Source organism: Bos grunniens, chromosome 1 (genome assembly GCF_055505025.1).
Source record: "Bos grunniens cultivar Pamir isolate PY7600 chromosome 1, Bosgru_T2T1.0, whole genome shotgun sequence".
NCBI lineage: Eukaryota > Metazoa > Chordata > Mammalia > Artiodactyla > Bovidae > Bos > Bos grunniens.
In genome coordinates this window covers 30,538,392-30,561,495 of record NC_141165.1, presented here as the reverse complement: position 1 = coordinate 30,561,495, position 23,104 = coordinate 30,538,392, and the positions used below count along the sequence as shown (strand labels likewise).

The 23,104-nt window shown below is 42.3% G+C and overlaps 1 protein-coding gene across 50 annotated transcripts in view; it reads left to right on the top strand.

Annotated features, from left to right (window-relative positions):
• The window catches only part of TFDP2 (transcription factor Dp-2), a 205,713-nt gene extending 182,857 nt beyond the window's left edge, over window positions 1–22,856 (top strand). For 28 of the 50 annotated variants that reach the window (XM_086377166.1, XM_086376504.1, XM_086379586.1 and 25 more), the window contains 6 exons: window positions 5,226–5,372; window positions 8,109–8,177; window positions 12,456–12,607; window positions 16,415–16,581; window positions 22,325–22,430; window positions 22,635–22,856. In XM_086377166.1, coding sequence (XP_086233292.1) covers window positions 5,226–5,372; window positions 8,109–8,177; window positions 12,456–12,607; window positions 16,415–16,581; window positions 22,325–22,430; window positions 22,635–22,818 — 825 coding nt within the window. In that variant the 3' untranslated portion in view covers window positions 22,819–22,856. The remainder of the gene's footprint in view (window positions 1–5,225; window positions 5,373–8,108; window positions 8,178–12,455; window positions 12,608–16,414; window positions 16,582–22,324; window positions 22,431–22,634) is intronic. The other 22 variants (XM_086377500.1, XM_086376928.1, XM_086379879.1 and 19 more) reach the window with 1 other exon arrangement.
• Window positions 22,857–23,104: the final 248 nt, after the last annotated feature.

The window sequence follows — 23,104 nt, the reverse complement described above, 5'->3', positions numbered from 1 at the left end:
AGGCCATCCTGGCATTGGCTCCTTATCCTCTGGAGTCAGGTTCCAGCAGAGCCAGCTGGTGGGCTTCAAAGAGTTAAGTGCAACTCAGAGGTAAAAACACGTTTCCATAGCATATACACAGAAATAACGTTAATCTCTGGATAAACTCTCAAAAATTCCCAGTCCACACTAAAATGGTTTATTGCCTGTGTGCTACTCAGAAATCAAAATAGAGTATTAGTTTGACTTCAATCAGAGACATTACTTTGCCAACAAAGGTCTGTATAGTCAAGGCTATAGTTTTTCCAGTGGTTATGTGTGGATGTGAGAGTTGGACTATAAAGAAAGCTGAGCGCAGAAGAATTGATGCTTTTGAACTGTGGTGTTGGAGAAGACTCTTGAGAGTCCGTTGGGCTGCAAGGAGATCCAACCAGTCCATCCTAAAGGAGATCAGTCCTGGGTGTTCTTTGGAAGGACTGATGTTGAAGCTGAAACTCCAATCCTTTGGCCACCTCATGCAAAGAGCTGACTCATTGGAAAAGACCCTGAAGCTGGGAAAGATTGGGGGCAGGAAAAGAAGGGGACGACAGAGGATGAGATGGTTGGATGGCATCATTGACTCAATGGACACGGTTTTGGATGGACTCCAGGAGTTGGTGCTGGACAGGAAGGCCTGGCGTGCTGCGGTTCATAGGGTCGCAAAGAATCAGACACAACTGAGCGACTGAACTGAACTGACTTTAATCAAATTCCACAGTGAAGGCACACTGCTTTGGAAAGCGCTGCCTCAGGAGAAGATACAGGGTGTGTGTAAAAGAATGTTTATAGAAAATACCAAGGGCACCAAACATGACCCCAGTTACCTTCCACGCCCCTCCATGCCCCAGGCAGGGGCGCTGCTTCCCCCAGGGGACTCGGGGCGTGTCACGGTGCTAGTGAGTGTGTCCAGGTGCCTCTTGAGCCCTCTGCTTTCAGCTTGTGAGTTTGGGAAGCTTTCTTCAGGATCCTCCCCACTTGCCATTTCTATTGCATCTCCTCGAAGGCCAACTGTGTGGAAGTACCCTTGTCCCAGGCCATACTGCTTCTTGTTCTTTTTATTTTTTGTCCATGCCCTGTGGCATGTGGGAGCTTACCGTCCTGACAAGGGTTTGAACCTGCACCCTTTGCATTAGAAGTTTGGAGTCTTAATCACTGGGCCACCAGGGAAGTCCCTCCTCCTTGTTCTTTATACTCATTCCCATTGCTTCCTCAAGTTTTGATTTGTCTTTGTCCTGTTCCTCCTTCTGCTTGGTCACGCCGAGCTCCGTGATGCCTTTTAGACTCAAGAGCCCACTTTTGACCTGCTTGCCAGCCTCCATGGCACCTGTTTGCAATCAGTACCATCTTTTCAGTTTTGATAAGTAGTGTCATGCTGGCTTTATAAAATAAGTTTAGAGGTCTTCGCTTTCTCTTTTGCTTTACTCCATCACAGATTTAATGGCATGGGATGTCTAGTTTTGTTCCCTGCAATCTAATGGAAATCACCTGAGATAACTCTGTGGTGATTCAGTGGGGGGTTTAGATAGCTTTCTTCATTTCTTATTTGGTAATCCATCTCTTTAAAATTGCTTTCTCCCTTTGAGTCAGTTTGGTGTTTTTTTGTTTTCTTAGAACATTCTCCATTTCATCCATGTTTTCCAAATTATTTGCGATTGTATTCCCCCCCAAAAATCTCTTGGATTTGTTTGTATGGACCTCCGGTTCTGAAGTTAATTTCTGTTTTTATCTGTATTTAATATTCTGTTCTCTTTCCTGAAGTTACTTTTATTATTTCTCTACCCTGAAGACTGTGATATATGCTTTATTTACTTTTAATTTCTTTGTTTAATATTGAAAGTCTTTATGGCTGTTATTTTCCTCTTGTACACTACCCATATCCCCATTCATTCTGGTATGTTACTCTTTATTCTGTAACTTTGGCTTAAGAATTGCATTGAAGTTTCTTATAGTTCCAGGTGATAGGAATTTTTGTTTATTGTCATGAATTTTGACTTTTATTACCTGTGATCAGAAATTTTGAGTCAAACTGTTTCCTTAAGGGGGGGATTGCTTTGAGATGTTTCTTGTGAGCTCTTGTATGGTAATTTCTGTTTAATTTCCCTGGGCGCTTGAAAGTATATGGCTTTCTGAATTTGACTGAGAGTCTCTCTGAATGGTGCAGCAGGCCCTGTGGGACCTGGCCCTCTGCTGCCTCTCGTCTGCTACCGAGCACCCTCTCAGTTACTACACGCAGCCACACGTGTTCTTTGCTGGGGGTTTCCATACAGTTCTTTTCTCCCGTCTAATTTTCACTCAGATGTCACTAAAGTGAAGCATTTCTTCTTAGCACTTTTCAATATCTAACACACATTTTTAGTAACCACGCCCCCATCCCCACTCCTGAATATAAGCAAGGATTTTTTTTTTTCTGTTGATTCACTACTTTGTTTTTCTCATAATTTGGAGGCCCTGTAGTCTGTAATTCTTTAAAGTTATTTTTATTATAACCAGTATTTTATAATTTCAGTAATTTCAGTATTTCATTTCTTGAGTTATCACCTATGGACTGTGATTGATTATGGAAGAAAAAATAAATCCCTATGCCTGTTGTGTTCCCATCTCCCATCCTTCCCCTCTACCACAGGATTCAGGTGAATATACTAGTGGCCGTTGTTAAAAGAATATTATAATTATAGTTGTTTTTATGACTTTGAATATATTGTGCTAAAATTATTGCTTAGTTCATCTGTTTTGAATAGTTCATCTGCTTTGAATTCATGATTCCTTCCAGTATCAAAGAAGAGGAAATCGGGTACTTGCCTGGTGGTCCAGTGGCTAAGACTCCTCGCTTCCAATGCAGGGGGGCCCTGGTTCAATCCCTGGTCAGGGAATTATATCTCGCATGCTCCAACTAAGAGTTCGCAGGCTGTGACTAAAGATCCCACAGGCTGCAACTAACAGATCCCTCGTTTTGCAACCAAGACCCAGCGCAGCCAAAAAATACTTTAAAAAAACAAAAGCACAAACTATTTCTAAAAAAAGAAGAGGAAATCAGCAGACTTGCTGTTGCCTCCTAACGTCTGTTGTTATTTTCTCATTTTCTACAGTATTGGGATTTCTAATATTTACATTCAGTTCTATAACTTAAAATCTCCCTTTTATATAAGTGAAATGAAGTTGCTCAGTCGTGTCCGACTCTTTGCAACCCCGTGTACTACAGCCCACCAGGCTCCTCTGTCCATAGGATTCTCTAGGCAAGAATACTGGAGTGGGTTGCCATTTCCTCCTCCAGGGGATGTTCCCTACCCAGGAATCGAACCCAGGTCTCCCGCATTGCAGGCAGACGCTTTAACCTCTGAGCCACCAGGAAGCCCTTTATTTAATTTTACTTCTGTATTTAAATGGATTCAGTGTTGTCCACCATCTTTTATTATCATGGCATCTGATTGGTTGGATTCAGTTCTTAGAAACTGCCTGTCCACCAGAAGATAAGGGGCTTTCCCACACTGTAAGTTAACATAATTTCTGTTATTATAAAGTCTTGCTACCAAAAAAAGTCAGCTGAACTACACAGTGTGCCTAGTGATCTGTGTGATTACATTTTGTTCAGGTTCACCATTTTCATAGTGTACAACAGTTTGCAGATCAGCACTAGTGTGTGGACCACATTTTGAAAAGCACTGCTAACTAGAACTTAAAGGGTACATCTTGGACTTTTCAAAGTCTGACATCCTCAGAGACACTACAAGACCTTAGCCCACTTTAACTCCATTACCCCTTTCTCCTATATATAGTATTCAGTTCAGTTCAGTTCAGTCGCTCAATCGTGTTTGACTCTGCCACCCCATGAACCTCAGCACGCCAGGCCTCCCTGTCCAGCACCAACTCCCAGAGTCCACCCAAACCCATGTCCATTGAGTCGGTGATGCCATCCAACCGTCTCATCCTCTGTCATCCCCTTCTCCTCCTGCCCTCAATATTTCCCAGCATCAGGGTCTTTTCCAATGAGTCAGCTCTTCACATCAGGTGGCCAAAAGATTGGAGTTTCAGCTTCAGTCCTTGCAATGAATATTCAGGACTGATTTCCTTTAGGATGGACTGGTTGGATCTCCTTGCAGTCCAAGGGACTCTGAAGAGCCTTCTCCAACACCACAGTTCAAAAGCATCAATTCTTCTGCACTCAGGTTTCTTTATAGTCCAACTCTCACATCCATACATGACTACTGGAAAAACCATAGCCTTGACTAGACGGACCTTTGTAGACAAAGTAATGTCTCTGCTTTTTAAGATGCTGTCTAGGTTGGTCATAACTTTTCTTCCAAGGAGTCAGCGTCTTTTAATTTCCTGGCTGCAGTCACCATCTGCAGTGAATCTGGAGCCCAGAAAAAGAAAGGCAGCCACTGCTTCCACTGTTTCCCCATCTATTTGCCATGAAGTGATAGGACCAGATGCCATGATCTTAGTTTTCTGAATGTTTAGTTTTAAGCCAACTTTTTCACTCTCCTCTTTCACTTTCATCAAGAGGCTCTTTAGTTCTTCACTTTTTGCCATAAGGGTGGTGTCATCTGCATATCTGAGTTTATTGATATTTCTCCCAGCAATCTTGATTCCAGCTTGTGCTTCCTCCAGCCCAGTGTTTCTCATGATGTACTTTGCATATAAGCTAAATAAGCAGGGTGATAATATACAGCTTTGATGTACTCCTTTTCCTATTTGGAACCAGTCTGTTGTTCCATGTCCAGTTCTAACTGTTGCTTCCTGACCTGCATACAGGTTTCTCAAGAGGCAGGTCAGGTGGTCTGGTATTACTGTCCTGTATATTAGTTCTTTTTATATTCTAGACTCCCCAAGACATTGTAATTTATAATGAGTATTAATTGAGATTTACCTTTTGAGTTGGTCTTCATGTCCTCTTACATCATCTCCAAGTTCCTATCTTAGATTCTTTTCCTTTGACTTAGAAGAGGCCCTTTTGCATCATTTAATTTAGATATATTAGGAACATAATCCTTATTTTTAAGATTGTTTTGTGTTTTAGATTGCTTGAAAGTATCTTTATTTCATCTTTACTTTTTTTTTAATCTTTAGTTTTGAAGGATACTTTCACAGGGTGAAGAATTCTTTCAGAACTTTGAAGATACTTATGAAATTATTGTTAAATATTTTAATACCTTGTGACTATATCATGACCTTTAAAGTTTATCACTCAATAAACATATTTCTTTTAGCAGGCTTATGATCAGAAGAACATTAGGCGAAGAGTTTATGATGCTTTAAATGTGCTGATGGCAATGAACATAATTTCAAAGGAAAAAAAAGAAATCAAGTGGATTGGCCTGCCTACCAATTCTGCTCAGGAATGTCAAAACCTGGAGGTAAGTGAAGAAAATCTGTTTACAGATAGTACTTTGCTTTATTTTACATCAGAGACGTCTTAATTTGGAAATACAGTCACATAGTATTAAAATATTCATAGCTGTTTATTCATGCATAGTATGCCTTTTTTCTTTAAAGTCTCTCCTAGGTAGAATTTCAGAACTGGAAGGAGATTTTGAGAAGTCTAGTCTGACAGATGTCCTGATGAAACATGAAATGAAATGACTTGAATTTTTTTTTTCTCTTTTTTTTTGAGAACATCTTTGTTTTATTCTAATTCTGAGCACTCTACTAATAAATTTTCATTGACTTGTGTACTGGAAATGATCTTATTTGATGAAATACTTGCTGTATAAATCTGAAAGAATGGATTAAAGTTGGCTTTCTTGTATTTAAACTTTTACCTTCAACTCTAGAATTAGTGGCAGGAGAATATGGAATTTCCTTTAAATCTTTATCAGAATGGGTAGAATGTTCAGCTTATAAGAATTTGGGGTGATGTGTGCAAAAGCATGTTTTATTCTTTGAACTTCAATCATTACAGAAAAGCTTTCCTAAGTGAGCATGTGCCCTGACATATTATTTGTAAATTGATTTGACATAATTTTACTATCATATCCAAAAGGCTAACTACAGCTTTAGACGTGACTAGGTTGATTTCATGTTTTGCTTAGTCCCTCTTTTCCCCTAGCAAATCAAAAAATTTTAGTATTAATATACTTGTGGATGGAGGGAGAAAACCTGGCAGTCATCAGAAGTTATAAAATAATGTCATTCATGTGCTTCAATGGAAATGTCCTTTTTTCTCCTCCCAATAGAGTAAAATTTGAGGGTTATTTTAATTACAAGTAATATTAAGCTGGTATCAAAGCCTAAGTAAGCAAAAATCTCTTAACATCTCCCGTGTGCTTAAATGAAAGATTATATGAGATTCCGATCCCAAGCAGCTTTCATTCTAATTGAGGAGAGCAGAAATGTAAAAGGACTTACCAAAATTGTGATGACTCCTATGAAAGAAGTATGTACAGATTCTCTGGAAAAGGGGTATAATGGAGGGAGGGAGCGGGGTTGGGCTTTACCAAGAGATAAAAATATCCCTGTGCTGTAGGAGGAGTTTGCCAAGTGGTTTAGGGCAGGGAGGCAGAGACATTGCCCGGAATGAGGCAGGTGGAGGAAGGCGTGCCCGCAGCTGGTTGTGGCCAGAGCACAGGTCAAAGAGAGGGTAGGTTCCTGGGTGCGAAGTAGTTGCAACCTGATCTACGGGCAGTAGGAACTACTGGAGAATTACAAAGAAGAGGGCTGAGGGAGTGTAATCCAAAGGGTCAGTCTGCCAGTGGGTTGTAAGCCAGACTGACAGGAAGGTGAGGGGGTGGGTCGGAGAGGGGCTGAGTTCTGGCCATGACAGTGAGACTGGAGAAGTGTTTTAGAGGCAGAATCAGTACCACTTGGCCTGGTTGGATGCAAGGCCTGAGGGGCAGTTGGAGCTGCTCTGTCAACAGTGTCAGATGCTGGGGAAAACCCCAGCAGCATCTTTTCACATGTGACAGAGCACACAGATCTTACAGTGGATCTTAAGCGTTTCGGGGTTCAAGTGGTTGTGATTAGAGGAACCATGAGATAAACTCCCATTGGGGACTAGATGGGGAGCAAGTAAGAAAGATGCTGTTGGAGTAGACAAGAAAGATGATATTAGATGTCATTGGCTTTTGCCCAAAGACACAGTGAGGAGCTCATCCACAGGGATATTCCAGACCTTAATCTATGTTTTCTAGGTAGCTGTGAGGTTGAGGAAAACAGTAGTTGGTTGAAGCTAGGAAATTTGTCCCATAACCGTGTCTCTTACTGCAGGTAGGAACTGTGTGTTGAATATGTAGGAGCCCTGTATCAGCAGCTGTGCCTGTTTAAAAGAGAGAAGATTAAGAAACTGCTCTAGGGACCATCTTCCCTGGTGGACCAGTGGTTAGGACTCTGTGCTTTCAGTGCGGAGAGCGTGAGTTTGATTCCTGGTCAGGGAATTAAAATCCCACAAGTCACACTAAAAAAAGCAGTTAAACGGAGATCTTAAATGAGATCTTACCTCATTCTGGGAGGTTAATAGAGCAAAGCAATTAATAATGGGATCTCTTAAACCAGGTGGCTTTGATTCAAATCCTGGCTCTTGCCATCCACCAGCGGTGTGACCCTGGACAGATTCTTCACCCTCTGTGCCTCTGTTTCCTACTGCAAAGAGGGTAACAGCCATACTTATGTCCAGGGTTTTGTGAAGACGAATTAAGAGACCGCGTGTCCAGCGCTCAGGTGACCGCTGACACGTAGAATAGGTGTTCACCAGGTGTCAGCTGTGACTGACGGGAAATCCCATGGACGGAGGAGCCTGGTAGACTGCAGTCCACGGGGTCACAAAGAGTTGGATATGACTGAGCGACTTCACTTTCACTTTTTCAAGTGTTAGCTGTGACTCTGCTTGGCGCTTGTGAAATAAATAGAGCCAGTCCCACAGATCAAGTGTTCATTAGGGGGATGGATGTCGTTTGATGGCGATTGCTACAATTCTGCTGTCTTGCCTCCTTGCTTACCTGACCCCAGAAGGCATAATCTACCTTTATTGGCGCCAGTAGTTAAATAGGTTGCCTGTCTTTAAGGAAAATTCTTGATGTCTCAGAACTGAGACCTGAAAAGTGAGCAGCATTTTCTACTGTACATGCTCATGCTATTTTGTAACCTGTGTTTTAAAGATAGAGAAGCAGAGGCGGATAGAACGGATAAAGCAGAAGCGGGCTCAGCTTCAAGAACTTCTCCTGCAGGTAAAGAAGCCGGGATGTGTTCATTACCTTCTCTGCGTGTGTCTGCTTCTCCCCAGCTTGCTGAGTCCGTGTTTTCTGCTTTGGGGGCCTTCAGATACCTGGTGGGGCTGCACTAGCGCGTCGTCCCCAAGACCTGAGCCTGTGACTCGCCACACGATCTGCCTTTAAGGCGGTCCATCTCAGGGGAGTTTGGGGGAGAATGGATACATGTATATGTATGGCTGAGTCACTTTCTGTCCACCTGAAACGATCACAACGTTGTTAGTCAGTTGTATTTCAGTATAAAGTAAAAAGTTAAGAAGATGGTCCCATCTCACCATCATCTGGGGCCTCATGGCAGCTCTAATGTGGAACATATTACTCAACAGTTTATTTTTTACTTTTATTCCTACTCTGAGCAGAAATTATTTTAGCCCTTATTTGGAATATGAAGGAGTAAGGCTAATTAAATTTTAGGTGTTTTGAGTAGTTTCGGGCTTCCCTGGTGGCTCAAATGGTAAAGAATGTACCTGCAATGCAGGAGATGCTGGATTGGGAAGATCCCCTGGAGAAGGGAATGACTACCCGCTCTAGTAAAGTAATCGGATCCACCTGTAATGTTAATACTTACTATCTGTGGATGACGTTATGACATATTCAGCTTTGTAGCAATACCAAAACTTAAAATGCATTTCCATTTAGGAAAATTAAATTTTACAGTGTAATGTAGATCCCTGTATTTATACTTTTTAAAATAATTGTCTAGAATTTGATAATTTAAAAAATAGAGGCTCTGTAGAAAATCATGTGAGGTAAAATCACGGGGTAGGTGGGGTTTTTTTTTAACCTACTTTTGGTCATTTCAGTTGGTGGAGAAATCTACTTTGAGCAGTACAGCAAGACATTTTCAAACCAATCAGAAAACTTTTTAAAATGAGCCAACAAGTCTTTGTACTTTTGTTTTTAATCAGCAAAATGTATTTATATGAAAAACTTTCAGCCAATCTAAAACCCATTTTGACTTGAGCAACCATAGGTCCTATTTCATTTCTGATATAGTCCACTTTTCAGAAATAAAGGGAGCAATAAGTTACCAAATAAGTGTAACAGTTTTTTTTTTTGGTTTGTTTGTTTATCCCCCTTAAAATACTCACTTTGTCTCATGGACAGAATAGGTTAAATATTCCTACGTATTCCAGATTTTTGTTTTTCCTTTCTTGATCCTTACTGTTTGTTTTTTCATATTCGAATACACATCAGAGAGGCAGGAACAGACTGTTAGCTGTGTGTGGTCTAGAAGGGTGGGGTGGGAGGAAGCTGGTAGGGACGGGAGCAGCCGCAGATGGAGCAGAGCCCCCGACACAGACAGCCCGGGATAATGCTCCGTCCTCATCAGGCACCTCTCTTTTTCTTGCTCTTCTGTGTCTGTGTCCCATACTGACCCTTGTGGGACCTCCCTGAGGAGCTCCCTCCAGAGCCGGTCTCATGTATTTTTCATATTGGATTTCCAGAGTGGGTTTTGTATGAAGAGAACACTCTGTAGCTTTAAAAACAAACAACCTGAAAGCTGACAGATTTTCCTGTGCCCCTCCCTGGACAGCTCCGCTTCCTGAGAGACCCTCGCCCCCACCCCGTCAGCTTCCCTGGCTGCCTGTCTGTCGTCTGTCTTGCATCAGTGTTTCCCTCCCCACTCACAGTCCCCAAACCCTGTGCTTGGCCCTTCTTACATTTCCTCAGAGCTCTCATGGAACATTTGGGGGCTCCCTTTTTGGCATGTTATTATGAAAACCTGTTTATCAGCGTGTCTGTAATTATCTGTTGATCAGAAAGACTTGTGCTGGGCCAGATCGCCCTCATGTATGTGGGCTTTCCCATCACTAGACGACCAGCGCAAAGAATGGACCAGAGGCCTTCTCTGGCAGTCCAGTGCTTAAGACTTCGGGCTTCCAGTGCAGGGGGTGTGGGTTCCATCTTCAGTCCCTGCTCAGAGAACTGAGATCCCACATGCTTCTCGGTATGGCCAAAAAAAAAAATGTGACCTGGAATATTTTTCCCCTTTCTACGATGAACGTTGCTGTTTTTTTTTTTTTTTTTTTTTAAGTCCTAAATTTCTTTTTCTCTTCTGTCTCAAACCAAGTATTTGCAGAAGATTTCAACCCAGGCGCAACCTAGCTGTCAACATTTATAAAAGCACGTCTCTCTGAACAGTGAAATGAAGCACAAAATATAACTGAAAACAACTACTTCTAGTCTCCTGGTAGACACACGGCTTATTTCCTCCTAGTGTTTCCTTTTTCTTTCTTGCAGCAAATTACGAAGTTGTCACAGAAAGTACATTAAGCAAGTCGTCCCTGAACACAAATAATTTACTTCTCTGTGGCTAAGCTAGCTTAATTTTTTAACTAGTGAATGTCACAGCTACTGACATCACATGACCCAAGTCCCTTTCACTTACATGCCACCTCTTCTCTTGGTCGTGTAGGAGAGGCATGGTATGCGCTAATTCTGCCCACAGATGACCCAGATGTCCTACTTTTATCTATATCATTGTCCCTTCCAGCCCTTAAACTTTCCCAGAGCTACTAATGCAGAGCAAAATGAATGTCTAAAAATACCTAAAGCTGTTTAGCCTCTGAAATAAATGTTAATAAGCCTGGAAGAGAACAAAAGGCTAAAGATAAATGGCAACAAATAAGAAAACCAGTTTAGAACAAATGGGGTGATTTTTCTTCTTACTATCAAAATAACATTGTATGTATATTTACAGCTCTTTTCCCAAGAACAGTCTTTGATGCTATTAAATGTGCGCAGTATAGAACAGTGAATCATGAATATGTAACAACTTTTACTTACCGCTGTTTATATTTCTACCTCTACCCAGGCCCTCCCATGCCACTAAGACCACAAAGCTAGGCCAAGTATGGGCTGTCTCCAGGATGTGTTTTCTAGAAGAGTAAGATAGCCAGGTGGAGGTATTCAAACATATAATTCTTTTTCTGAGTTTTATAGCTTCAGCATATTTTTCCTCGATATTAAATGAGCTAAGCATTGAATATAATTGCCTTAGTTCATTAGCAGCAGAAAATAACAAATTAGTAAGTATGACTCAAGTAACGTTTGGTAATGAATGGTGTTGACAGTGATGGTTCTAGACACACTGTCAGGCTAGAATAAATTGGTGTCCCTTCTGTTTTGTGCATTTTAAAGGAGTAAATGTTTACTTCTTAGGGAGCTAGCACCCAACCATTTTAAGACAACATAAATTTTAATCAAACTTCAGTTAAGGCCCAGGACCTAAAATAAACACTGCTAGGATAAAGTTGCTAAAACATAGAAAATAACTGAAATGCATCACTACTGGGTGAGCAGAGGGAACAAGCTGATGGAAGGGATGAAAGGCTCTGACTTCAGGAGCTCTTTTAACCAGTATCTGTTCTGCAAGCAGATGAAAGACTTCACTGTGTAAGGTCTTTCTACCTGTGGAATTCTGTGATACATTTGCCTTATTTAAAAGAGGGTGGTAGGGTCACTTTCCTTGGCTTTTGAGTAATGGTTATAGTTTAAAGGTAATAGCAAGATTCAGTGCAAAGATTCGGGCCTTGATATACCTTATAAATTAGTGCTAAGCCTCAGGTTCCTCTTCTGAAAGATGTCAGCTGGGGAGGGGCTTGGGCTAGATTCCAAACTGTGCCCTATAGATGCTTGGAAGTTCTGTGAAGGAGCCCAAAGGGTGAATGAGGGCAGAGCTGGCAGGGCTCAGGACTCAGCCTCAGTGCAGCCAACCAGAGCAAGGATGTGTTCATCTGTTTTATAAACAGTGGGTGTCCCAGAAGATTTCACTTGAAGAAAGGGTTCTGAGGCTTTGTATAGTTTGTATGTTTCTGGGCGGGATGATCTGAGAGACGTATTTAACCCTAAGTCCTCAGGAGTCTGTGTTAGTTAAATAGAAAACAAGTCCACTCTTGCTGTATCACCTACGCTGAGAAGAGGTGCAGGTACCACTCTGTCGCTCAGATTTGTAAGATCCTTTTTCTATGGATGATGGAAACTGCGGGCCCCATTATTTGTATTAGGATATGTTAGATACCATTTAAATAAATATTTTTTGCCCTTGAAATGTATTTCTTGAGTTAGATCATTCTAATGTTTTTCCTTAAATATTCAATTTTAATTAACTCATAGGTGGAAGGTCTCTTTAAATGCTCTAATTTTAAACTATATTTTAGATGTACTTACTTCATTTAGTTCCAACTCATTTATCCACGTTAAATGACTGTACGTTTTTGTTGATCCTTACAGCAAATCGCTTTCAAAAACCTGGTACAAAGAAATCGGCAAAATGAACAGCAGAACCAGGGCCCTCCAGCTCTGAACTCCACCATTCAGCTGCCATTTATAATCATCAACACAAGCAGAAAAACAGTCATAGACTGCAGCATCTCCAGTGACAAGTAAGTGGAGAACCAGTGGCAGCAGGCACGGCCAGCCTTCTGTTTAACGTAATTCCTATCATTTGTAATATTATCTGGGTCCTCCAAGGCTGACTCCCTTGGGCCTCACGAAACAACTCTTCAAACAAGAGCGCCGTCATCTGCTAGTGCTTGCTTCCTTCTTCACCCTCCACATCCCCCTCTTGGGCCTGGCACTGCGCTGTTTGTGCTGAGGACATAACGGTGCCCAAGCTCGAACGTGCATGTACGCACACACAGATGAGATAAGTGGGCAAGTCACTGCGGTAGAGCAGAACGTCAGGGAGCGTCTGGGACGTGGTGGGTGAGCGTCTGGGACGTGGTGGGCTCACCAGGTCCACTGTGCGTTGTCATGTTCATGGTGCAGATAGCTGGGATCGGCGTGTGGCACTAAAGCAGTTTTTCTCTTTTTTTTGCTATATCGTAGAAGAGCCGTGCTTCTGTTTATAATGAATGGACACAAAAGCACTAGATGAAAAATGAAAGTACTAGATGGCGTTCTCTGCTTGCTTGCTTTCTTATTATCTTACAACTTGAAGTTTGTACCTTTTAACCAGCTTTATTCATTTCACTCACCACTCCCCCCTACCCTACCCTACCTCTGGCAGCCATCAGTCTATTCTCTGTATCTGTGAGTTTGGTTTTTGAGATCCATGTATGAGGTCTGTCATCTGTGTTGTTGCGAATGGCAGGATTTCCTTTTTATGATCTGTTGCCCGTTGTCTTTTTTTATGGTCTATTGTCTCAAGTACATCACAGTTTTTTAATACACTCATCTGATGATAGGTTTTTTCCACGCCTCGGCTATTGCAAGTCATGCTGCACTCACTGAACGTGGGAGTGCAGACGTCTTTTCAGGATGCTTATTTCATTTCCTTCAGATACATATACCCAGAAGTGGGATTGCTGGATCTATTTTTAAATTTTTGAGAAGCCTCCATACTGTTTTCCAGTGGGTGCACCAGTTTACATTTCCACCAACATGTTTTCATTGTAACTAAGATTGATGGTAATATCAATATATTACTATTATCATAGTGTAAGTGAGAAATAGCAGTTTTCAAAGTACAGTTTATTTGTAACTTATTTTATTCTTCACGAAAACAGTAGTGCTCTTCAGGCCGTGAATCAGTATTGAGGTAGTTGAGGGCATAGGATGCAGAGTGAGACAGAAGGAAATGTGGCTTGTGGCTCCCCCAAGCAGCTGCTCTAAGGCTTTGTCTGAAGAACAAATGGGGATGATACTTCCTTAAATAAGGTAATGCCTCTAAAAGATCTGACTCCTGGAAAGTGCTTTATAAATATTAGCTGCTCCAAGGAGCCAGCATATAACTTATCATCCAAGTTGGGATACATCTGAGACCAAAAGAGGGCTCAGAGTCACATCAGTGCAGAGGCACAGCCCAAGGCAGTCCCAGGGGCCAGAACTTACGGGCTCCTTGGAGCTACTGCATGGCCATGGGGTTTACCCTCCCTGGTTTTTCTCTTTCTTGGCAGTGTTGCTTCCCTGTCTTGACTGTGTACAGAGATGATGGGTTACTTAAATAAGAAGGCACCAAAAAAAGAGGAAGAAGAACAACAGGGATTTCTAAAGTATTTGATAATTACCTTGCTGGTTTACAGAAGTCATAAAGGACTAGCACCGGGGGCAGTAAATGATAGATATGTGTGTTAGTATTCACACACTTTATTGACAGAAACCTGTGTCTACAAGGACTTGTCACATACTCTCATAAATCCGAGACTTACAGAATGGTTAATGTATCTTTGGGAAGAATAAGCTGTTAGATTTCTAGTTCCTGTCTCTAGTTAGCCTCTTGTTCGGTAGGACATTACTAAAATTCTCTATTCCGGTTAGTCTCTGAAGTTTTAAAGAGTAGCAGGAAAGTCTGGGGACCAGTGGCCTAGGAGGATTAAGGACCCTCTTCCTTCTCAGGCGGTTATTGACTCTTGTCCTTTCCTCGCCCTCCCCCAACTGGTGTAAAGGAGGCTCTGAGCTGCTTACAGAGGCTTGATTCTCAAGGTGGGGTGCAAGTATGGCATTTTGCTTTAAATGACAAATTTTACTCTGATCTAAGATCTCAGAATTTCATGACAGCGTAAGCCCAGCACTGTCCCAGCATGCTTACCTCCCCTCTGTTCCCGAGGCTCCTGGCGACGTTGCTCCGAGCCTAGCCTGGGAGCCGGGAGGGCCATTTCTTACAGTGGCCGCTCTATTGCAAGCCTTTGCCAGGTGGCTGGACACCCTGATTTGGTGCTTTTCAAAAACATTTGGAAACGTGCTCTGTGTTATATGTGACACTTTTTTCTTGGGGCATTTCTACTCCTGAGACCCTCAAGACAGGGTTTGGGGTTTGGTTAGTTTGTAAAAAGCCTTCCATTTTTTGTTCATCTAAGGTGTGATGTGGCTAATACTTGACTCATGAAAATGAAGTAAGCGTCCAAAATGTTTTTTCCTCAACCCTAGTAGGCCAACTCATGGTAGGGAAGTTAGGTGCTAAATTGGAAAGGCTTTCTTTCTGTATGTTTTTTTTTTTCTCCCAGTGACTTCTTTGCTTGATTTACCTACTTTTATTGACATATACTTAACGTACAGTATTGTATTAGTTTCAGGCATACAGCATAGTGATTTGACATTTGCATCCATTACAAAATGATCACCGTGATTAGTCTAGTAACCATCTGTCCCTTACAGACTTATTACAGTATTATTGGCCATATTCTGTATGCTGTGTGTATCCCCGGGGCCTACTTTATAATCGAAGGTTTGTACCTTTCAACCCCCTTCACCTGTTTCTCTACTGCCTTCAGCCTCTCCCCTCTGGCAACCGCTCATTTGTTCTCTGTGAGTCTATTTTTATTTGTTTGGGTTTTTTAGATTCCACATATAAATGAGATTATGTGATATTTGTCTTTCGGTCTGGTTTCTTTCATTTAGCATAATAGCCTCTAGATCTGAATATATCTTTGCAAATGGCGAGTTTCTTTATGGCTGAGTACTACTGTCCCCGTGTGTGTGCGCATACTCATCTTCACTCATTCATCTACTGATGGACTCTGTTGCTTCCATATCATGGCTGTTATTAATAACACCTCAATGAGTATAACCTTTTCAAATGAGTGTTTTTGTTTTCTTTGGGTAAATACTTGGAATTGCTGGATAATATGGTAGTTCTATTTTTAATTTTCGAGGAAGCCTCCAGACTGTTTCCCATAGTGCTGCACCGGTTTACATTCCCAGCCAAGTGCATGATAGTTGCCTTTTCTCCACATCCCTGCTGGTGTTTGTTATTTGTCGTCTTTTTGGTGATAGCTGTTCTGACAGGTGTGAGATGATACTTCACTGTGGTTTTGATTTGTGTTTCCCACATGATTAGTGATGTTGAGCAGTTTTGGGTCTCGTGGCCATCTGTACATCTGCTTTGGAAGAAAGTCTACTTGGAAAGGCTTTCTTAATATTTTATCTTTTATGACAAAGCTATAGACAACCTTGAAAAATACTGGATTTAGACCAAAATTCCTGTCTGCAGTTTGCCACGGCTTAATGAGGGCTGGAATGTAGGACTCCTGTTGTCCGTCACAGGAAAGTTGTTTTAATTGGGAAAACAGTTTATTTGAGATGTCATTCTTCTGAACCCAGCAGAATGACTCACTGCCCTAAACGGTAACAGTCTCTATACCGTAGCTGAGCTTAGGTCCTCGTGCTTTCATTGAATATACAGAGTACAACACTCTTCAGACCTCCCCGACACCACAGAAACCCCTCACTAACTCTGTTTCCTGATACAGGTTTGAATATCTTTTTAATTTTGACAACACCTTCGAGATTCATGATGACATAGAAGTGCTGAAGCGAATGGGGATGTCCTTCGGCCTGGAGTCAGGCAAATGCTCATTGGAGGATCTGAAACTTGCTAAATCACTGGTGCCCAAGGCTTTAGAAGGCTATATAACAGGTATGTTAACTAATGCAGTCAATGTGGTCCTTGATTAAATGTCAGACCCTAACTCGCTAAAACCTTTCTCATAGAAAATTAGCGCCCGCTATCTGCCCCGTCAGTTCTGTTCCCTTACCCTGAAATATAACCTCTCGAATTTCTTATGTTTCACTACTTTTCTTTAGAGATGCAAACACAAAAAAATACAGTGAGCTGGAAATAATTTATTATTTAGTTTTGTCTAATTCTCACCTTTATAGAAATGGAACCAAACTGATATATTCTTTGGTGATTTGACTTTTCACTCAACAACATGTTCTTTAGATTTAGCCACAGGATTTCACGTAGCTGTAGTTGATGTATTTTCACTGCTGCGTGGAATTCCAGCATGTGGATGAAGCACAGTTTCCTTGTTCATTTTACTGATGATAAACCTTTAGTTTTGTTTCCCATCTCTTGATACTTAAACAGTGCTATTTGAACATTCCCACTACTGTTTCTCAGTGACTGTGTGCATGTATCTGCGAGTGAGATTGCTGGGTCCGAGGCAGGCCCATCTTCATCTTTATTAGATGATGCCATGGCTTTCCAACATGATTTTAACGCGGTACACGCTCACACACAGAGTGGAAGTGTTTTGTCTTCCCAGGCAGGTGGATGTGAACTGGTATCATTATTTTTTATATTGATATTTAATTCCCATACTGTATGATATACCACTTTAAAGTGTAGAGTTCAGTGATTTTTAGCATATTCACAAGATTTTTTGTAGTCATCAGTTCAGTTCAGTCGCTCAGTCTTGTCTGACTCTTTGCGACCCCATGAATCACAGCACGCCAGGCCTCCCTGTCCATCACCAACTCCCGGAGTTCACTCAAACTCATGTCCATCGAGTCAGTGATGCCATCCAGCCATCTCATCCTCTGTAGTCGCCTTCTCCTGCCCCCAACCCTCCCAGGATCAGAGTCTTTTCCAGTGAATCAGCTCTTCGCATGAGGTGGCCAAAGTACTGGAGTTTCAGCTTCAGCATCAGTCCTTTGAAAGAACACCCAGGACTGATCTCCTTTAGAATGGCCTGGTTGGATCTCCTTGCAGTCCAAGGGACTCTCAAGAGTCTTCTTCAACACCACAGTTCAAAAGCATCAATTCTTCGGTGCTCAGCTTTCTTCACAGTCCAGCTCTCACATCCATACATGACTACTGGAAAAACCATAGCCTTGACTAGACGGACCTTTGTTGGCAAAGTAATGTCTCTGCTTTTGAATATGCCATCTAGGTGGTCGTAAGTGTCTTTTAATTTCCTGGCTGCAGTCACCATCTGCAGTGATTTTGGAGCTGCAAAAAATAAAGTCTGACACTGTTTCCACTCTTTCCCCATCTATTTCCCATGAAGTGATGGGACCAGATGCCATGATCTTAGTTTTCTGATTGTTGAGCTTTAAGCCAACTTTTTCACTCTCCTCTTTCACTTTCATCAAGAGGCTCTTTAGTTCTTCACTTTCTGCCATAGGGTGGTGTCATCTGCATATCTGAGGTTATTGATATTTCTCCTGGCAATCTTGATTCCAGCTTGTGTGTCTTCCAGCCCAGCGTTTCTCATGATGTATTCTGCATGTAAGTTAAATAAACAGGGTGACAATATACAGCCTTGACAAACTCCTTTTCCTATTTGGAACCAGTCTGTTGTTCCATGTCCAGTTCTAACTGTTGCTTCCTGACCTGCATATAGGTTTCTCAAGAGGCAGATCAGGTGGTCTGGTATTCCCATCTCTTTCAAAATTTCCCACAGTTTATTGTGATCCACACAGTCAAAGGCTTTGGCATAGTCAATAAAGAAGTAGTAGATGTTTTTTCTGGAACTCTCTTGCTTTTTCCATGATCCAGTGGATGTTGGCAATTTGATCTCTGGTTCCTCTGCCTTTTCTAAAACCAGCTTGAACATCAGGAAGTTCACGGTTCACGTATTGCTGAAGCCTGGCTTGGAGAATTTTGAGCATTACTTTATTAGCGTGTGAGATGAGTGCAATTGTGCGGTAGTTTGAGCATTCTTTGCATTGCCTTTCTTTGAGATTGGAATGAAAACTGACCTTTTGCAGTCCTGTGGCCACTGCTGAGTTTTCCAAATTTGCTGGCATATTGAGTGTAGCACTTTCACAGCATCATCTTTCAGGATTTGAAATAGCTCAACTGGAATTCCATCACCTCCACTAGCTTTGTTCGTAGTGATGCTTTCTAAGGCCCACTTGACTTCACATTCCAGGATGTCTGGCTCTAGGTCAGTGATCACACCATCGTGATTATCTGGGTCGTGAAGATATTTTCTATACAGTTCTTCTGTGTATTCTTGCCACCTCTTCTTAATATCTTCTGCTTCTGTTAGGTCCATACCATTTCTGTCCTTTATCGAGCCCATCTTTGCATGAAATGTTCCCTTGGTATCTCTTAATTTTCATTAAGAGATCTCTAAAGTCTTTCCCATCCTGTTGTTTTCCTCTATTTCTTTGCATTGATTGTTGAGGAAGGCTTTCTTATCTCTTCTTGCTATTCTGTGGAACTCTGCATTCAGATGCTTATATCAAATTGCAAACACTCAAGCGTCAGGGAACACATGCAAACTAACTTCTGCTGCTGCTAAGTCACTTCAGTCGTGTCCGACTCTGTGCGACCCCATAGACGGCAGCCCACCAGGCTCCCCCATCCCTGGGATTCTCCAGGCAAGAACACTGGAGTGGGTTGCCATTTCTTTCTCCAATGCATGAAAGTGAAAAGTCAAAGTGAAGTCGCTCAGTCGTGTCTGATCCTCAGCGACCCCATGGACTGCAGCCTTCCAGGCTCCTCCATCCATGGGATTTTCCAGGCAAGAGTACTGGAGTGGGGTGCCATTGTAAGTACCAATTGAATTCAGCCTGTTTAGGAACCACAGTTTCTCAAAGTGGGGAAACAGGGCAGAGCAGTTGAATAGACTTTGAACTTTCAAGTGCTAAATAAGTGGCCATAAAACATATAAACAAGGATAAAGTCTATTTAGTCTGGAAGCATGAGTGCAACTAGGCTTTACATCAATATCTCTTTTTAAAAAAGTTTCTTTGATCTTATGGTAACTATATTTAGCATTCTGATAGTGCTGAACTATTTCCCAAAGCAGTTGTAGCATTTTACAATCCTACCAGCAATGTATGAGGGTTCTGATTTCTCTATATCCTTCTCAACACTTGTTATTGTTCATTTTATTTTATTACCACCACGCTAGTGAAAGTGAAATGGTATTTCACTGTGGTTTCGATTTGAATTTCCCCAGTGACTGCTGATGGTGAGCATCTTCTCATATACTAATTGACTATTTGTGAATCTTCCTTGAAGAAAGGTCTATTCAGATCCTTTGACCATTTTAAAACTGGGTTATCTTTTCATTATAAGAGTATACTTGAAAGCAGAAACACTTTGTCTTGCGTGTCCTAAAATTCAAATTTTCAATAAGTAAGAAATCTTTATGATTATAGTTCTTAAAACTATAGTATATTGTGCACATATAATTTGGGTATACAGACACAAGTGTTCTACCTTTTTGCCAGTTTCCTTCATTTATAAGTATTACTACCTACAGTTTCATACTGTATCTTAAAGGCACTTTAATATTAGCTCTAACGATTATTAAGCCAGATATAAAGCAGTTGCTGCTGTTCTATGGTTTTAGCCACAACACAAGAGCCTGGATTGAGATTTGGTTTTTATTGCATTTAGTGCTTAAATTCACACCACACACTTCCTGTCTGACCCCCGCGTCTTGCCCTTCAGCCTCCCAGTCCCCTATTTGCACCCCCTGCCCCCTCCCCACCATTCTCCCCTTGCTCCTTCCAGAAGAAGACCTGCTGTTTTCTTAGCAGCTCAGGCATTCTAGTCATCCAGTAGGGTCTGCAAAAGGCTCTTACTCTGTAAGTCACCAGGACTTTATTTTAGCTCATTCTCAGTGAAAAGACCAGGCGATTAGGTGGGCTCTGTGGTTTTGATCTCTTCATGACCTCGTTTCCAGACTAGGGTAGACTTTCTGGTTGGTGCAGAAGCGTGTGCCTCTAGCGTGCAGAGGGACAGGATGGCCCTTGAGGAGGGTTGTGAGAACTGTCGTGTGGGTTGGCCTTTCAGAGCCATTGTGAAAGGAAGCTGTATCCTGTCAAGAGCTGTGTTCTGACAGAAGGTTTCCATACATACTAATTAATAATACTTGGTGCAGGATTCTGGCTTTAACTTCATGTACCAACTTGTTCTTGTATCCATTTAAAACCTGCTGTTCTTAGAATTTTTTTCCCCCCTCACAGCTGCTTTAGTTAGCCTGTGAAGAAAAGGTTCACAGGCATGTCAAGATGAATGCAGGCAGTTACTTTACTTGTTTCCTGCACGGGAGCCTCTCACTTGATCAGGTAGTGCTGGGAGGGCAGAGCCTCCAGTCCTAGCACGTGGTTTTTTTTCCTTTTTGCACAATAATTACCAGACTATTTTGATTAATAAAAGCTCATTTTGGCAGTTTACCTTTTTCTGAGCCTATGCTTGGTCTCATCTTACAACATAAGTCAAATAACTTTTTCTCAAGAAATTTCATTTCTGATATTTCTACCACCTGTGTTGTAAACTCACCTTTGAAATACACGATGCTCATTCATTAACATTTAGATTTTATTTGTCCCAGTCACTGCCTTCTCTGAGCTAACCATCTAGATAAGGAGACAAGGGTTAAATAAGTTACAGGGCCTCCCTGGTGGCCCAATGGTAAAGAATCCGCCTGCCAATGCAGGAGACACGGGTTCCATCCCTGATCCGGAAAAATCCCACAAGCCAGGGAGCAACTAAGCCCGTGTGCCACAACTCCTGAGCCTGTGCTCCAGAGCCCAGGAACCACAACTGCCAAAGCCCGCGTGCCCTAGAGCCTGTGCTCTGCGGCAAGAGAAGCCACAACAGTGAGAAGCCTGCGCACAGCAATTACAGCGCAGCCCCCACTTGCCACAAGTAGAAAAAAGCCTGTGCAGCAGCAAAGACCCGGCACAGCCATAAATAAATAATAATAAAGTTACAGTAAGAAGTAGTCAGGGTTGTGATGGGGGAAATACGGTAAATGCATAGAAAACAGGACTGCAAGGATACATCTCCAAAATATTTGATGCAGACTGAAACAGCAATGCCCTCATGAAAAATGTGACTGTGCATAGCCTTTTAAAATAAGGTTTAGTTCAAGCTTTAAAGCAAAGGATACCAGGAAAAAGAATAAATCTTGGTCAGTAATAGCACTGAGTTCCCAGGGGGCACTTGAAAACATGGCAGTGGGTGTGGGGGTTGAGCAAGAATGTGTCTGTGCCTCTGACATAGGACGTTCTGACTTAACTGCTTATCCACTCCTGCTCTGGTTGTTAACACCCCAGTCAGAGGCTTTTGTGGTGCATCCAGCAGGTGTCCAAGAGTAGTGCAACCATCAATATATTCAGTGGGATGCCCTCTCAAGGGCTTCTGGAAGAAAAAAAGAATGAAGAGTCTGGGCTTGGTCGAATTTGAATTCTTTCCAGCTGTAGTCTGTCTCCCTGTATCCTCCCCCTTGCCCCAGTCTTATGTTCTAGAAATTTCCTTTTTCCAAGCTGAAGAAACCTGGGTTCTCCCCAGGGCAGGAGACTGTAACAGAATGGGCTGCTTGCCTCATTCGTCCGTGCTGTCTTCAGACCATAGCAAAAGCAGCCACGGGACTTACCAGACCTCCATCTGTTTTTGTTTTTTCCTATAGACATCTCCACAGGACCATCTTGGTTAAATCAGGGACTGCTTTTGAACTCTACCCAATCCGTTTCAAATTTAGACCTGACCACTGGTGCCACCTTGTCCCAATCAAGGTATGTACTTTGTCAGGGTTAGAAAGGTTAGCCGCCAAGCCTGCTCCTCACTGGAGGGGCGCTGCAATCAGCTGGGTCTCCTGCGGATCCCGGCAGAGCTCGCCTGTGGCCCTCCCCTTCCTGGGCTCTCGTCCTTTATGTTTTCCAAAGCTTAAAGCCTGCACACCACATTAACGAGCCTGTGTGTTTCCGATTGTTTGCTAGTGTAAACCAAGGGTTGTGCCTGGATGCTGAAGTGGCCTTAGCAACGGGGCAGCTCCTTGCCCCAAACAGTCACCAGTCCAGCAGTGCGGCCTCCCACTGCTCTGAGTCCCGAGGCGAAACGCCCTGTTCATTCAACGATGAAGACGAGGAAGAGGACGAGGAGGACTCATCCTCCCCAGAATAAAGACAGGCGCAAACCCGCGTTTTGCTGTCTGATGCTCATGTGTGTTTTTAGTGTGAGCTCTTGTTTTTGAAACGATTGCTTCAGTCTTTGCCTTTGTTTGCACTGTGTGTTCAGTGAAGACTAGGGAAACACAATAAGCAAATTACCCGAAGGCTGAGATGGTTGAGATGAAAGCTAACGTAGTGTGAATGAAAACTCTGACCAGCAGAGCAGTAGATCACATGGCAAACAAAGCCTGTTCTCAGGTGGCGGAGGGGACCGTGCCTGAGGAGCGGGCAGCGTGAGC